Source organism: Sinocyclocheilus grahami, unplaced genomic scaffold (genome assembly GCF_001515645.1).
Source record: "Sinocyclocheilus grahami isolate Dianchi unplaced genomic scaffold, SAMN03320097.WGS_v1.1 scaffold111.1, whole genome shotgun sequence".
Classification (NCBI taxonomy): Eukaryota; Metazoa; Chordata; class Actinopteri; order Cypriniformes; family Cyprinidae; genus Sinocyclocheilus; species Sinocyclocheilus grahami.
In genome coordinates, this window is record NW_015505290.1 from 450,860 (window position 1) to 469,376 (window position 18,517).

Consider the following 18,517-nt stretch of genomic DNA (forward strand, 5'->3'; position numbering starts at 1 on the left):
TTATATAACACCAGTTTGTACAGTATCCCGTAACAAACGAGTTATCATTCTTTCATAAAGTAGGTTAATAATATTGGGCGGCAGTTATCTGATAAATTGGTTATGTAAGTATTTGGCAAAGGCAGACTAAACTGTAGGTTGTGTTACGCCAGAAGACACACTTACCAGGTTTGCTTGAATAATTAGATGTGCCTTCTTAAAGTTTTGTGGTCATTGTCATAAGATTAATTTAGTCTCTAGCTCGAACACTGCAAAAACCGAAAAAGAGATTACAAAGCGTGGGGTTTTGTGGCGGGGTTCTTGGCAAAGGAACCTTTTAGCCACCTGTAATACGAGAGTCAGACGAGTTTCAGTCGAGGACAGTTTAATCTGTCAGCAGTTCTTCCAAATGAAATTCTACCTCAGGTAAAGTATGATTATGTGATCTGTGAACACAAATAGCGTTGTTCATCGGCACTGTTGCTCAATGTGAGAGATGGTGTGATTTAAAGTAGTTTAGTGGTGTGCCACAAAAATGTCCCCGGACAGGTTTACAGTTGAAGTGATTCATTTTCTAAAAAAAAAAGTCGCGTAGCCTAATAAAAGTATTTAAATGCATTACTTTAAGTGGTTAAGTGGTCGTTTTCCTTCTGTCTGTTTGTGTTATACTTGCTCGTGAAGCAAATCACTGTTGTTTGTATTTCCATCATCTCATAACGCTCCAGCATTTCCTAAATGTAATTAACTAGTTATTTGAGTGCAATAGGCTGAGATTTAAAAAAATACCTTAACATTTTTAAGTAAAGTAGGATGGAGCTGTCATGGTATTTTTATTTATTTTTTCATTTTCCTGGTGTTTATCTGCGCTTGTTAAATATTACCCACTTGACTTCAGTGCCACCAGTCATTAAAACTTTTATTTATAACTTTTGTGAGAAATATGATTCTCGTTTTGATGGCAGTCTCTCTGGCAGCTATAATGACTGTTCAAGAGTTGCACCGTCTTGTCACTTTTGATCATAATGCATTGATTTAAGACTATAATCTCCCTAAATTATCGCAGAACCATTTCTGAGTCGTTTTAATTCCTTATCCGACCGCAGCAATGCCTTGGCATGTTTTTATTGGAGTCGTGCCACATAAACATTTCAGTGGCGTTCGACCAAGTTTCCTTTTTATTTAGATTACAAATACACTTTGAAAGCAGGTTATATAACACCAGTTTGTACAGTATCCCGTAACAAACGAGTTATCATTCTTTCATAAAGTAGGTTAATAATATTGGGCGGCAGTTATCTGATAAATTGGTTATGTAAGTATTTGGCAAAGGCAGACTAAACTGTAGGTTGTGTTACGCCAGAAGACACACTTACCAGGTTTGCTTGAATAATTAGATGTGCCTTCTTAAAGTTTTGTGGTCATTGTCATAAGATTAATTTAGTCTCTAGCTCGAACACTGCAAAAACCGAAAAAGAGATTACAAAGCGTGGGGTTTTGTGGCGGGGTTCTTGGCAAAGGAACCTTTTAGCCACCTGTAATACGAGAGTCAGACGAGTTTCAGTCGAGGACAGTTTAATCTGTCAGCAGTTCTTCCAAATGAAATTCTACCTCAGGTAAAGTATGATTATGTGATCTGTGAACACAAATAGCGTTGTTCATCGGCACTGTTGCTCAATGTGAGAGATGGTGTGATTTAAAGTAGTTTAGTGGTGTGCCACAAAAATGTCCCCGGACAGGTTTACAGTTGAAGTGATTCATTTTCTAAAAAAAAAAGTCGCGTAGCCTAATAAAAGTATTTAAATGCATTACTTTAAGTGGTTAAGTGGTCGTTTTCCTTCTGTCTGTTTGTGTTATACTTGCTCGTGAAGCAAATCACTGTTGTTTGTATTTCCATCATCTCATAACGCTCCAGCATTTCCTAAATCTATCATTTCATAAGGTGTATGTAGAATGTAGAGGCTGTCGCACATCACATTGTCTGGAATCCTCACTGGTATGAGGCATGCATTTAAACAAACTTTGACCTCTACTTGACCACCAAAGATGACACCAAACTGTGAAGAAATGCAACGCCCAGTCTATGGAAATATGTGCAGTTATACATAACCAGAAATATATTAACAACTGACAAAGTTATACTGTTTAGGTGTTACCTTATAGTCAAATAATCTGAATAAAATCAAATCTATTTAATCTATTTATTATTATTAGTAGTAGTAAAATAAAAATATGACCATTTGAGTGGTTTTGACAGCACGCGCGCACACACACACACACACACACACACACAATCTAAATATATATATGCTAGAAGATTTAACAGGATTTCAAAAAGTTTGAACTTTTCTTCAATAAATTTTCTTCACTTCTTACAATAACGTACAACAAGGTTTAATGGCTAAGACTGACTAATTTGTGTTAAAAGCTTACAAAGTTGTGTTAAATCTGTGTACAATTACATATACATATGTTTTTTTTCTGGTTTTATTAAAGTAATATAGAGAAATATGACCAATTATGTGGAATAAAACAAGTGATTAGCTCTTAAAAACCTGAAAACAATTAGTTGGCATGGGTTTGTACTGTAAAACCTTCCAACTTCCCAACATCTACCCCTATAAGAGGAGAACGCAATCTATATAAATGTCATGCAAACATTACATAACACATGTGCATGCCCGCTCATATGACAGCATAACCTCCTCCCACTCATTCTTTTCAGGTGATACTCTTGTCCCAGTTCACGAAACCCCTGTTGAGTTTCCCAGAACTGAGCAATGAAGTTCAAATGAAGTGCCTGCTTTCTTCTGTAAGGTGTCATGTTGTATAAGCATTCATTGCGTGAACACACCTCTCCACCAATACCAGAAGCAGGAGTGTGTCAACATGCTGTGTGAGTATTGAATATCAGAGCTGGCAGTCTGTCTGTCTGAGTGAAGGTCGGTATATAAACAAACAAGCACCGTCAGTTCCTTGAAGAGGGAAGTGCCAAAAAATACTGTGTTGCAGCTGTCTGATGGTTGCCTGTTGCTATGAAAACACATAGCAATCATCATCAAAAACCAAGGACTTACATATTGATGGTCTTTTTGAATGAAAAACTCAAACACATGAATACACTCTTAAAAATAAAGATATTGGCATTTATGGTTCCACGGAGAACCTCTAACATCCATGGAACCTTTCTATTGCACAAAAGGTCCTTTATAGTGTAAAAAGGTTCTTGATATTATTCAAATGTTCTTCACACTTAGAAAATGGTTCTCTGTTCACTGGAACTGTTCACTGAAAGCTTCCTTTAAATAAAAAAATAAATAAAAAGGTGAAATAAAGTGTTGCTAAACTCATATAAAGTTGAAAAGCCTGATTTGAGTGATTCATAAAACTCAAACGAAAATAAACTAAAATAAAAATGCTAGAATAAGTGACAATGTGGCACATTTAGTCTAAATTAAGCTGAAAGGCTAAAGGGGCTATAGTTATGAACAAATATTGGTATATATTTTCTGTAGATTAAAGAAAAATATTTCACATAAAAAATAAATTAAATGTAACTTCTATTTAAAAAAAAAAAAAAAAAATAAATAATATATATATATACACACATATATTCTTTTCTTTTTAAACGTACAATAACTACAATTTGTGAACAAATTTGAAAAAGAAAATATATATATATACACACATATATTCTTTTCTTTTTAAACGTACAATAACTACAATTTGTGAACAAATTTGAAAAAGAAATGAGTTTATTTACTTGATTATTTTATCAAAAATTTTTGCTAAAAAACAGACATGTGTTTAAAATAAGCTACTTTTCATGATAGGTTGTATGTTAGATAATATTTTATTTAACACATCTAATACACTGCAAAATTTGAAGAAAAAAAAATATTAGAGGATTTTTTTTACAGGAAAATTCTGTTTCTGTCTTTCTACTTCAAATTTTGTGAATTGTAAAACTTACTAGCAGAGTAGTTACTAGAGAGTTGTTTTACATGAAAAAGGTTCTGTGTAGTTATCACAGAAAACAAACAAATAAACAAAAATGAACACACATGGGATTTGTGTCTCTAATGCTTTTTTAAAAAAGCCATGGGACACCAAAGTGTATTGTATTAAGTGCCTCTGGTATTATCAGATAAATACCATCAAAACCATGAAAATTCCAGCACATCCCTTTCTTGCCAGTTGAGTGATTACTAATGGCAATTCAATCTGTGACATTTTCACCTCGGCGGTTGTGCAGCGTACAGCAGGATCAATGACCAGTGAGATGGGAATTCAATAAGACATCAGCAGCATTACTCACTCAGACTCTTCTCCTTTCACTGTATATCACCACAGACAGCGGATGAACTCTTCAACCTCGAGCTAAAGATCAGCCTTCACCTCCGTAATGACATGCTTCTCATTGCAGCGAAATTATGCGTTATGTCCAAATTGGGATCATAAAATCTCAGTCTTGTGAGAATGGAGTTCTAAATTCACATGTAAAGAGTTTTGACAGGATATGATAGATTTCCTTATAGATTTAAGTCGGCACTACTATTTTATTATTTTCACCCCCAGACCTTTTCCTCACACCTCACCGTGTTCATGAAAGGAATCTCAGGTAATTATTATTGTAGTTAGTTTGTTTCTGAAACTTAAACACACACCATTAGAGGACAAGAAATTTGGAAGTAATTATAGTCTCATGATGATATTTATGGCTGAATATATTTTTTCTCTGCAATTTAGACAAATTGCTTAATTGTGCAAAGCACAAATAAGAGTTCCTTTTTGTCACACTTAGGTAGGACTCAATTACCTTTAAGTATGTTTATATGTAATTTCTTTATTTTATTGAAATATGGTTAAAGTGCTCAGTGTAGTGACAAGCATTTATGGTAAACAAAAATATAAATACGTAATTTCTCCTTGGAATGTTATATAAAGTATTTAAATATATTTGTAATTACACATTTGTAATGATGAAGTTACAATTTATTACATTTGATCAAACAGTACGTGAACTTTACTTTGAATGCATTGAAATAACACACCAAAGTTCAAATGAATCAAATATTTTACGTTTTAGTATGTTAGTCACATCAAAATAGTGTCTTTAAAGCACAGCAAAAGATTATTATAAGTGATAACATAATGATTTAAAGTGTACGTTAATGCTTTTAATTGCCATTATTACAAAGAACACAAAAGAAGAAATTTAGAAGAATATGGTCCCCACTGACTTCCATAGTATTTTTTCCCATACTGTGGAAGCCAATGGATACCGTCAACTGTTTGGTTACCAACAGTCTTCAAAATATCTTCTTTTGTGTTCAACAGAAGAAAGAAACTCATACAGGATTGGGTGAGTAAATTATGACAGAATTTTCATTCTTGGGTGAACTGTTAAAAGACAGTCAAGTGTACTCTAGGCCTTAGGCAGCCTTTTATTTCTTGGCCTTTTATTAATCTGCGGTTTTATTTTTCATAAGGGTATCTTGGCTAACACTGCACGCAAATCTGATTCCATTTTCAGCACAGACTGTCCAAAGTGTAATTTAGTAAGTGATGAAATCTGATCCATTTGTTCAGACAGTGTCCTCAGTATCTGGGTTGCTGTGGTAATCGCTTCAGCTTCAGCAAAATGCTAAGAGACCTGAGAGAGTAAGAGTCATTGTGGAAATGCTCAGTAAAAACACTTTCCACATGATTCAGAATAAACTCATTTGATTTGGAAACTGTACATATGGACCACATTAACACAGGGCAGGCATGGGGAGTTTAACTGAGGTATTTACTTAATCTTAATCTTTGGTATTAATTTTGGCATTTTAATTACTTTAAAAACGATATGTCAATTAAGCAAGGCCTTACAAAATTAGGATGTGCCATGAAAACAAGTTTGTTTTAAAGCTTGATAGCCACTACTGTTATAATTAAATTAAGTTACATTAAAAAAAATAAAAAAAACAAGTCTATAAAAGCTCAAATGAGATCCTTAAGCGGCCAATAATTCGATATTTAATTAAATTACACGTTATTCTAAATAGTTAACCCACTTACGCCATCTACTGTTACAAAATATATACTACTAGTGCATATAGGCTACGATTACTTTGATTGATGGCGTAAATAATCTAAATTCGTGTTTGATGTAGTTTGTTGTGGGTTTTAAATAATAGCATATTATATAATAATACTGTAAAGTTTTAGACGACAGTCATGAATGCGTTAATTAATTTATACAATACATTCATTTTAATCAGGCACAAATTGGACGACCTGCCTGTTCCTCCATGTGTTCAAGGACCCCTCCAGATGTCAGTGCTTGCCGAACGTGAGTTTACAATTTGAAATGTATTTTAGGCTAGTTTGATATGTTTTTAAACATTAGTTGACCATTTTTGTAAGATTGTATTAGGAATTTGTATGTTATTTGAATGAATGTGGTATATTAAAGTCATTCTTGCGTTCCTCCACGTTGTTTGGCATGCTTGCTAACAGGCTAGCCATCGTGGCTCTTTAATATGAGGGCGAATCATACGAGTTGTTAAATACATATATTCTGTTTTATACTGTATCTCATAGACACACAACCTTTGTGATAATGTTTTCTGATTCAAAAGTAACATGAAAGTGGGTGTTTCTTTATTGCAGTGGTTTACTGTTTAGAGATTGTAACGTAACGTAACGTTACCTATTGTTTTGATATTTCATAAGCTCGTCGTAAGCAAAAGTGGTCTGTGGACCCCAGAAACAGCGCATGGAGCAACGATGAGTCCACATTTGGACAGAAAATGCAGGAACGCATGGGCTGGGCCAAAGGAAAGGTAACAGGCTTAACACATTATCTAACAAAATACGTCAAATATAAATTTTAGCATTAAAACGTTAAAGCAAAAACAATTTAAGGTGTTCGAATTCAGGGGAGAATTTTGGCCCATTTGACAGCTGCCACATCAACTACGTTGATCACGTGCATGTATTGTTATGACTTTAAAATTGAACATTCTGCCCATATAAATATGTTTGTATATAACTGGCTGCCATAGTTGAGGATTTGTTCAAATTGTGTAGTATTTGTGATAGCCTTCTTGAAAGTACCAAACAAATCTGAATGAATGAATAAATACATGGGTACCTTTTTATTGTGATGGTGCCAGTGAAAGTGTTGTGGGTGTTGTCTGGCAAATAAAATCTTTGTTTATTAAGCACTAAAATATTTTAATATGTATGAAGAGTTTGGTTCCAAAACGCTATAAATGTGTTTTCTTTACCAAGAAAGTGGCAAGATGAAAACCACTATTTTCTGTTTCAGGCTTTCACATAGCATCTTTAGGTTATAATAACATAAAAAAATTCAAATGCAGATTTTGATTTTCAAAGATTTATTATAAAAATGTATCCCCAAAATGCAATAAATCCATGACACGTGTTTTTTCTTTTTTTCTTTTTCAAAATGCAATGAATCCATTGAATCAATATAAAAGTTATTTTTCATATTGAAACTGTTGAAAATACACAACATTGTAAGTTGATCCACATATGACAGCCGCTGAACTTGGTCAATACTAATCTTATATACAGGCACTGGACTAAAAATACATTCAATCAGTCATCGCTCCCAAAATGAATTCAACGGGTCATCTTGTTAGTGCTATAAATTAATTACAGCAATAAAAAAGAAAATGTCATCATGAACAAGAACATCACATTAGACCACAGAAATTCCAAAATGACATTTTCTTTACATTCAACTTCCAAAAGTGCATTCATCTTTGCCATGTTACATTCATTTAGTTGACTAGTGCTATACGCTGTATTAACAAAAACATTAATGGCATTAATAAAAACACTTACACTGACAAGCTACGCAATATCGCGTTCATAATCGTATGCGACTCATCTGCGATTATGAACGCGATTTTGCATAGTCCGTGATCTACGACTCTGTGTATCCATCTGAAAGCACATGATGGAGCTTTACTATTAATCACAGAACCGGCTTTACTGACGAGATTCGCATGACAATCACATGCGATTTATCGTGCAGCCACTAAGTTTGTTTGTTGATCACAAAGTACAAAGTAGATGAGGAAAACTAGGATACCGGGTGTATTCAAAGCGCACGCCATTACTGTCTAGAGTGCGTGGAATGGTGCGCTGTGATTGGTTGAGTGGATATATCGCATTCTGCAGAAAAGGGAGACTGACGTTTGTCACGGTTTGGAAAGAAAAGGAGAAAACATGAAAACAAGTGCTGTCAAATGATTAATCGCATCCAAAATAAAAGTTTTTGTTCACATAATATATGTGTGTACTGTGTATATTTGTTAGGTATATATAAATACAAACACATGCATGTATATATTTAAGAAAAATATATTAAATATTTATAATATAAATTATATGAATATAAATATATACATGTAAATATTTTCAAAATACATACTGTATGTGTGTGCTTTCATATATACATAATAAATATACACAGTACGCACACATATATTATGTAAACAAAAAACTGTTATTTTGGATGTGATTAATCGTTTGACAGCACTAATACAGTATATATGTGTTTTTATATATATATATATATATATATTTAATTAATAAATTTTTTTTTATACTTTGCTAAAACATGTATACAGATTTATTTAAGCACTTTTTCCTGCTGACGTCATTTGACATGTGACATGTGGCCAAGTATGGTGACCCATACTCGGAATTAGTGCTCTGCATTTATCCCATCCTAAGTGCACACACACACCGTGAACACACACCCGGAGCAGTGGGCAGCAATTTATGCTGCGGCACCTGGGGAGCAGTTGGGGGTTCAGTGCCTTGCTCAAGGGCACCTCAGACGTGGTATTGAAGGTGGGAGAGAGCGCTGTACATTCACAAAACGCTATAAATGTGTTTTCTTTACCAAGAAAGTGGCAAGATGAAAACCACTATTTTCTGTTTCAGGCTTTCACATAGCATCTTTAGGTTATAATAACATAAAAAAATTCAAATGCAGATTTTGATTTTCAAAGATTTATTATAAAAATGTATCCCCAAAATGCAATAAATCCATGACACGTGTTTTTTCTTTTTTTCTTTTTCAAAATGCAATGAATCCATTGAATCAATATAAAAGTTATTTTTCATATTGAAACTGTTGAAAATACACAACATTGTAAGTTGATCCACATATGACAGCCGCTGAACTTGGTCAATACTAATCTTATATACAGGCACTGGACTAAAAATACATTCAATCAGTCATCGCTCCCAAAATGAATTCAACGGGTCATCTTGTTAGTGCTATAAATTAATTACAGCAATAAAAAAGAAAATGTCATCATGAACAAGAACATCACATTAGACCACAGAAATTCCAAAATGACATTTTCTTTACATTCAACTTCCAAAAGTGCATTCATCTTTGCCATGTTACATTCATTTAGTTGACTAGTGCTATACGCTGTATTAACAAAAACATTAATGGCATTAATAAAAACACTTACACTGACAAGCTACGCAATATCGCGTTCATAATCGTATGCGACTCATCTGCGATTATGAACGCGATTTTGCATAGTCCGTGATCTACGACTCTGTGTATCCATCTGAAAGCACATGATGGAGCTTTACTATTAATCACAGAACCGGCTTTACTGACGAGATTCGCATGACAATCACATGCGATTTATCGTGCAGCCACTAAGTTTGTTTGTTGATCACAAAGTACAAAGTAGATGAGGAAAACTAGGATACCGGGTGTATTCAAAGCGCACGCCATTACTGTCTAGAGTGCGTGGAATGGTGCGCTGTGATTGGTTGAGTGGATATATCGCATTCTGCAGAAAAGGGAGACTGACGTTTGTCACGGTTTGGAAAGAAAAGGAGAAAACATGAAAACAAGTGCTGTCAAATGATTAATCGCATCCAAAATAAAAGTTTTTGTTCACATAATATATGTGTGTACTGTGTATATTTGTTAGGTATATATAAATACAAACACATGCATGTATATATTTAAGAAAAATATATTAAATATTTATAATATAAATTATATGAATATAAATATATACATGTAAATATTTTCAAAATACATACTGTATGTGTGTGCTTTCATATATACATAATAAATATACACAGTACGCACACATATATTATGTAAACAAAAAACTGTTATTTTGGATGTGATTAATCGTTTGACAGCACTAATACAGTATATATGTGTTTTTATATATATATATATATATATATTTAATTAATAAATTTTTTTTTATACTTTGCTAAAACATGTATACAGATTTATTTAAGCACTTTTTCCTGCTGACGTCATTTGACATGTGACATGTGGCCAAGTATGGTGACCCATACTCGGAATTAGTGCTCTGCATTTATCCCATCCTAAGTGCACACACACACCGTGAACACACACCCGGAGCAGTGGGCAGCAATTTATGCTGCGGCACCTGGGGAGCAGTTGGGGGTTCAGTGCCTTGCTCAAGGGCACCTCAGACGTGGTATTGAAGGTGGGAGAGAGCGCTGTACATTCACACCCCCACCTACAATCCCTGTCGGTACAAGACTCGATCCCACAACCTTTGGGTTACGAGTCCGACTCTAACCATTAGGCCACAATTTCAGAATGGAATAAGATTAAATGAATAAGATTCAAACTAGTGGCGTTTGTTGGATGAAAAATCAGTGAACAGTAATAAAAAAAAAAACTCATTGTCTTGCTTAGAAATTAAAAAGTTATGGTTCTATTTGTATCACATTCATGTGTTTTTCCTGGTTTGTTTGTGTGGCAGGGTCTTGGCAAGAGTGAACAGGGGGCTACAGAGCACATCAGGGTTAAAGTCAAGAACAACAGCCTGGGTCTGGGCACTACAGTAAACAACGAGGTGAGGAACCATTCCTGTTTTCTTGGTTTTGAGATTCTTTGTTCTGCTTTGTGCTTTTTCAGTCACAAGCCGTCATTCTTGATGGTGTTTTTTGTGTTATTAGGAAAACTAGATTGCCCACCAGGATGATTTTAATCAGCTCCTTGCTGAGCTTAACAACTGCCATGGACGGAACAACACTGACCGTAAGCTGAATTTTAAACATGAAGTGCAAAGCACCACCACAAAAAAAGGGTAATTTTAATTACAAGTGAGAGCAGCCCAGTTGAACCTTGGGATGTTTATCATTGCAGCTTTGAAACGTTTGATTTCTGCCTAGTGTTCACTAGGTGGTGCTATTGTGATGTTAAAATGACATGAAATTTGCTGTGATCATTGTCATGTTGAGAAAATTCTGGTTTTCATCTCTGGCGTGCTTTAGGTGTGTGTAGCCTTATGTGTGATAACACATTTTTTTTGTGGTTATAATTTTTATTATTTTAATTTCTTCTCTTTTTGTATACTTTCAGACCCTACTCAGGAACAGGGTTTTAGTTTGGAGAAGTCAAAGACATCCAAGAAAGGGTCCATTACACGAAATTCACTAAGGGTGAGTCACTCAGTGTCACAACGTCTTACAAATGAGCTATTATAATGCATGACTTTATTTTGAGAAAACTTTGCTATAAAATAGTGGTTCTCAACCTTTTGACTCCAAGGTGCCTAATTGTCCACAACAATATTCATACAATAGAGCCCATGACTTTTCAGTTTTTTTTGGATTTCTCACAATTTGTAACTGATAATACTGTTAAATTTAGACTTCCTAATATATTTAGCATTTTCATGGCAGTGGGAATCCTGTTTTTTTTAAAGAAATAAAAAAAAAACAATTTTTGAGTAGGTGAAAAGTTAAAGTGTCTTGAATTTTAGTTTTTGTCTTATTTTAATGCTTGATTTGTCATCTTGAGGTACCTTGGAAGTTTGCCCAGGCCCACTACTATTAATTAATAATAATTATTATTTGTGTGCCTATATTCGTCGATTGACCTTTTCACAAAGAAATCACTTGAGTTGCTCTCTGTGTAGTCAGATTTGTCTATTTACGTCTGGTGGTAAAAGGTTGTTTCTTTTCTTTTTAAATAACCTACATGACGTGTTAATTTGAAAAACATTCATGAAACCAAGCCAGTTTTTTTTTTGTATTCTTTTTCAATTTCCTTTATAAATTAAGCCCCCCCATCCATCACTTCCTGTGTTCAGCAGCTGAACTTTGTATGCTTTGGCTCATGTAGTAAAAGCTCATGGTTCGCTGCTGCAGTAGATCAGCATGATCAAATTGTGCGGTCAGCTTAACCAGAAGGCCGTGCCGCCTCTAGTACAGAACATCACTTCATGAAGTTCCAAGTTTTCTGACTATCATGTTAACCTGAGTGTAATCTGGCAGTTGAATGATCTCCCTGCATGTTTTGTCACATACTGTTGACCTCTGCTGAAAGGCTCACTTCCTTCCCAGCATGGAAAGCACGGCGGCCTGATGTTTGTTGGTGGTCTTTATGAGTGGGAAATTTATTTGCCCTCAGGTTTTGCATTCTTGATGCTTTGACATTTTTAAGGGTGGTATTTTTAGACATTGTCTCATTTTCCATGATGGATGTTTATAGAAAATGTCAGGAATGTTGTGAAAAACTTGTCATCTCTTATCACCTGAGAGGACACCGTAGCATACTACTCCTAAGCTCGACTTCCTGTTTCCTGTGAGGAGCATGGGCCAGCGCACTTACTTCTCAAAATGGCCTCAATCAGCACCTGATGAGTCCCACAGATAACACAGCATCCAAAACAATGTTAATGTTGTTGTTGTCATTGTCTCTGTGTTTTTTAATAGCCTTTGTTTAAATATAAGAAGGAAGACCTTACTCTCAGTGGATGTGTCTCATGTCTCATGAGACGGACTGGATATCTCGCACACAACCTCATCACGACCCCCTGTGGTAATTGGGCCACCTCACTAACCTCACGTCCATGACCTCAGCTCAACTCTGATTGGTTATGGCTGCCCTTTGCCTCCATAAGTCACATTTTGTGACTTCCTGGGGTGAAAAAGCATCACTCAAGCTCATTAGTAAAAGACTTCACATTCTAAAACCTTAACCATGTAGAGGTTAACAGTAAAAGGTATTCATACTTTTTGCTATGCGATTCCACTGGTTATGGTTGATTATGGTTTATGACAAATTAATTCTTGGAAGTAGAATGTGTTCTCGTAATTTGATCTATAACAGTGTGTTCAAGGTTTATGTTGCTGTGTGTGAAAGTGGAACTAAGATGTCTTTGAGAACGTGACACTGGTTGTTACCACTGCTAACAGATTTGTAGTTTGTTGTCATGGCAGTTGGCTCATTGTGTCATAGCGTCGGGGTTCTGCCCATCTCCCCTGTGGAGGCTTTGTTGATTGGATCACCTTTTGCTGATATTGGTTGCTCTGTAACCCATAGAAGGCCTCACCCTTTGTACGTTTCCTGAGTCCGTCTCACCAAAGCCATTGCCACTGCCAGGTTAAGACCTTTAATTGATTTAACAGAAAAACTAGTTATATCTAATGCTTAAAAGCGTGCTACGCATTTTAAAGTAAATGTGAAATGTAAATACTTTAGTTAATATGGAGACCATTAAACTCTTTTATATACCAGTCAGTGTACCATCATCATAAAGTGTTTAGATGCTTGAATGTTTGAAATATGTTTTAAAAACTAAATTATGCCAATACACACTACTGTTTAAAGGTTTGGGCCTCAGTATTTATGTTTTTAAAAGAAGCCTCTTATGCTTACCAAGACTGCATTTATTAGTGCAAAATACAGTAAAAACCAATAATATTTTAAAAAATAATGTAAAATAATTCTTTTAGAGTATAATTTAAAGTGTAATTTATTCCTGTGATTGAAAAGCTGAGTTTTCAACAGTCATTACAGTCTTCCGTGTCACATGAGCATTCAGAAATCATTTTAATATGGTGTTTTGGTGCTTAAGGAGCATTTCTTCATATGTTTATTATTCGAATTATTAATGTTGTAAATGGTTGTGCTGCTTAATTTTTTTGTAGAAATGGTGATAAATTTTTTTAGGATGCTTTAATTAATTGAAAGTTCAGAAGAACGGCCTTTATTTTTGTAATATTTATGCATTTAGTCACTTTTGAACAAATTAATGCATCCTTGCTAAATAAAAGTATTCTTTAAAAAATAAAAATAAATAAATACTGTCCCCACATTTTTGAATTGTATTTGTAAGAATATTTTCTCAGAACAAAAAAATATTATTAAATTCTAATTTTACTTTTTACTTTTTAATGTATTATTTATTATATAATTTTTTTATTATATTAACATTATTTGTTATTATAAAATTACATATTCCCTTTATCTAAGCAACGGGCTGTTATTTTGTAGAAAATTTAAATAAAAAGTATTGTTTTTGTTTGTTTGTTTTTTAAACACCAAATCATTTCCATATTTTTATTTCATAATTTGGATGATTTTTATTCTAAAAACAGCAATAAAGTGAGTAGTTGTGTCAACTTTTGACTACTAACACCCTAAATTTCGTGTATAGAGGCCTCTTGGTGTTGAATATCCTCTTGCTGATTATCTTTTGTCAGTAAAATCAAGTGGAACGTATAAAGATGGTGCGACTTCATATATTTCTCTCAATCTCATTAAGATGTTTTGGACTGGAGGTAGCCGCGAGGTTGCTTGTTTCAAAGATTGATGACTTTCAGAACAGGAGAAAGGCACCAGCGTCTCCCGCGCCCAGCTCAGACATGAGCAGAGTAAACCAGTAACCCAGATTTAATTGGCTGCACATTTATCAACTGATCCAGTATTTCTTGATGTGAGTTGAACTGCAAGCACTTCATCATCTGAGTGGCTGAGTGGGTCAAACTGTTACACAGATGAACGGAACAATTTTGGACCCCCTTCATTAATTATTGACCTGATTTCCTTTCAGAAACACACCAGTGCATATAAAATTTTCATCATTACTATTTCCCGCTCAGCCAGTTAAAAGAACACCCCCTCATCTTTTTTTTGTCACCTTCACTTCTTGTTCCAGAAAATCCTTTTTCCTTGTTCATTTAATTGCAACTGAACAGCTTAGAATTTATCCAGGTGTCTTATGAGGCAGTCAATTAGTATTTCGCTTGTCAGATTAGCAAGTCGATCTGAAAAAGCCTCTGTGATTGCTAATCTGGTTTGGCCAGAGTTCTGTCACATTCGTTGCCATCTCAACGGTGACCTTGCTTCCAGCAGGATTTCATAACCTTGTATGCACCAGTAGACTACACTGCACTCATCTGTGGTTTTCAGACACTATTCCTTTCACCACAAACAAACTATTTAGTTTACCACAACAATTGTTTTGCTTTGAAGTATATCCAAGCTATAAATTTCAATATAATGACATTAATTGAGGACTAGTGCTGTCAAGCTCCAAAATAATGACAAAATTCACAGAAAATGTCTTGATTCCCAATGATTTTTTAAAGAAGAATTGGTTGATTTAGTTCACAAAACTGACCTGAATGATTATGAATTGGACCGATCTAATTCTTGCATTCAGTTTACTGTTTGAGTGACTCATCATGAATCGGACTCATCCAGATCTTGACTTCAGCTCAATGATTCTGTGATTGAACAGGAATCAGACTGATCTAGTAAGTTCACCTCACTGATTTAATGATTCAGTCACCGTGATTAATAGCTTACTGGATGGAAAGACTTTCAGTGACTTAAAGGAGTCATGACATGGATTTTAAAAAAATATATTTTAATATATTCCTTGAGGTTTACTTATAATTTTATTTTTATTTGCACAAAAAAAACAAATATATGGGAACATTTTTTTTTCATCCCTCATTCTGATTCTCTAAAATGACCTGTTTTAAGGGGCGGGTCCTTTAAGGCTTGTCAGGAATCAGCCACTGTTATGATTGGCTAACGTTATTGCATAGGAAATAATATCAAGACCCCCTCGCTATTGCATGTGAGTGTTTTGACAACATGATCAAAAATAAAACAGTCATGCGAACGTGCATCTCTGGTCTACTGGTTCCAGTGTAGACAAGATAGCGGCAGTGATTGTAATTTCTATTTGCTTATGACGCGACGTGACACTCGCATTCTGCGTAATCAAGTGTCAGCTGTTAAGCGAGTGAACGCCAGTGGGCAGACTATTCGACGATGTCTTGCTCTAGAGGCAGTGTTTATGCAAATGTTTGTGCCCCAGTGACGTCACTGTGGGCCTCAGATCAAGAACAGGCCGTTTTTGAAGCTTTGATTAAATGAATGCTTTGTTTATAATGAGGAGGTCGTTTAAAGCTGTGAAACTTGCAGGATGTTTTATTGGTACAAATACCTCTTATATGCCAAAAGATCATGGCAAATTTGATTTCTCATGACCCCTTTAAATTTCAGTGTGATTTCGCACAAAGCTGTCATTTGACTTTTGAATATCTAGAATATATAACACTTGAGTCCTATGGACAGGTTTTCATGATGGTACTTTGATAATAAATGGTCCCCATTCCTTGCAGTTATATGGAAAAAGCAAAAGCGATCAGTACATGACTCAATGTTAAATTTTAGTTGCGTTAATCCTCTGAAGGTTTCCAGTGGCATTTGTAGTTACACCCAAAACTAACCCTTTGTTAGTTGATAGATCACTTTTTCAAAAGTAAAAAGGTCATTTTTGGGCTCCACTTGTTGTCCACTGTGTTCAGTGGAAAGCTTGTTCTGCCTGGCTTTTGTTTAGGCTGCTTACAGGATACCTTGGTTACTTGAAGGCAAGGTCTCCCCTTTGAAAGCCACACTGAAAAAGACCCTAGAGCAATAAATAAGCGAGTGTTATCAGGAGCTGCTTGGAGGAAAAGGATGCAGCTGTACGAACAGGACTCGCGGCTGAGACAGGCGCCCAGGCACTTTTGGAGCCTTTGAGCTGCTGGAAAACGGGAGGTGTGAGGTGGGGCCGCCCCTGCACCGTTTGTTTTTCCTCAGCCGTTTCATCCCCTGCGACCACGCAACGTGCCCTCTTCTACCTCTAAACCTTTCCTCTCGGCAGGAGTTCAAAACCGTTCAGTGACCTTTATCCATTTAAATCAGTAGTTTACACAGTTGAACGCCACTAGAAAAATATCCATTTGTCAACAGGTTGCGACCGGAAATGTTTCCTTTTCATCTCTCCAGACGTTTGTGAAATGCATAATAAACACAGTTCTCTTTTTAAATCGACAAGGAATTGACAGTAACCTCTTTTAATTATGTATTTGGTAGCGTACATTAGTTTGACAGGTTTGGCAGAAGCATCTGCAGGTTGAATAGAACCCTGCTGGCCTTATATTGAAGCGGAACTCAAAATGTTTACACAAATGTCCTATTGTGTGAAATAATGTCAAAGATCTATAAAAAGTCTCCTTGTTTTTAACCTTTTCTCACAGGAAAGGACCTGTCCAGTCCCAGCGAAACAGACCTAGCTTGTTTTGGGAAGCGATTGAAATGAGACAAGAGACCAAGATGAGGTAAGCAGTGCAAGTTGACGACAATTTCGATGATGAATATTTATTGACATTTTCGTCAACGAATAAAAATGAGACGAAAATGTTAGGGAGGGATAAATTGGGAAGAGATTCATTCAGAACGATTCTGCTGTGTGGTTCGGAGGTTGGATGCATGCATATGAACCGGCGGGACATAAGCCAAAATACACTTGCTGCCTGTCTCATAAAACGTTCAAAAATGTCAATATGTGGGAGTAAGAGAAGAGCAGACATCTAGATAAATCTGACGACGCAAGAGAGAACTCAATTCGGTCCGGTCTTCAGAGTGCAGACACTGAAGCATACACACACAGGAAGCGCGTCTCACAGCTAGGGGTGTGCGATATATATCGTCTGTAATAATATCGTAATTGTTGTTTTAACGATGTGCGATTTGACATTATCGAGTATTTTGCAAAAACCATTCAAAACATCCGCAGAGCGCACGCATTACGTGAAGTCTAGACTAGTGCGTGTGCACATTTAGTGTGTTTTCTTTCACTGCATTATTCAGTCTATTAAAATGCATTTAGAATGATCACAAATTCAAGACATGATGGCAGAAAATTTATATATTTATACCACTTCATATAGTTGTTCAATTTCACACGAAGAGTGCCGTTTTTCTCCAAAAATGACCATGATTACAAATGTGACATTGAATTCAATAAACAATAAGTTAATTAAGAGACTTACGTTTTAGACACCATATTGCTTGTTTTTGCTCTATTTCGCCAACAAAAATCATTCCGAATATAGCCACAGCGCTGTTTTGTGTCTCTGAGCATCATGACGGTGTTTCGTTCTTGAATGAATCAACCGTTTAAATGATTCGGGTTCAATCGCAATGACTCTCTTATTAAACGTGATCTGCTGGCGGTTTTAATTTCAAATTTCTGCTTTTTTTTTTCTTTTCTTCTTTCTTTTTTTGATTTTTTTCATGTTTTAAATCATTTCAAATATCAGTATTCAACGTTTTATGTTTAATATATCAAAACATTATTTATGCATTTGTAATTGCAGGTTAAATGCATTCATGTCTTGCATTAAACAAAATACATGT

At 35.2% G+C, this 18,517-nt stretch overlaps 1 protein-coding gene across 1 annotated transcript in view; it reads left to right on the top strand.

Moving 5' to 3' along the window:
- Positions 1 to 6,210: 6,210 nt before the first annotated feature.
- Positions 6,211 to 18,517, top strand: part of LOC107589051 (PIN2/TERF1-interacting telomerase inhibitor 1-like) — a 51,717-nt gene continuing 39,410 nt past the window's right edge. The window contains 6 exon segments of the mRNA XM_016277360.1: positions 6,211 to 6,313; positions 6,697 to 6,806; positions 10,788 to 10,880; positions 10,984 to 11,065; positions 11,390 to 11,469; positions 17,356 to 17,436. Of these exon segments, the coding sequence (XP_016132846.1) occupies positions 6,295 to 6,313; positions 6,697 to 6,806; positions 10,788 to 10,880; positions 10,984 to 11,065; positions 11,390 to 11,469; positions 17,356 to 17,391 (420 nt within the window). The 5' untranslated portion in view covers positions 6,211 to 6,294 and the 3' untranslated portion in view covers positions 17,392 to 17,436.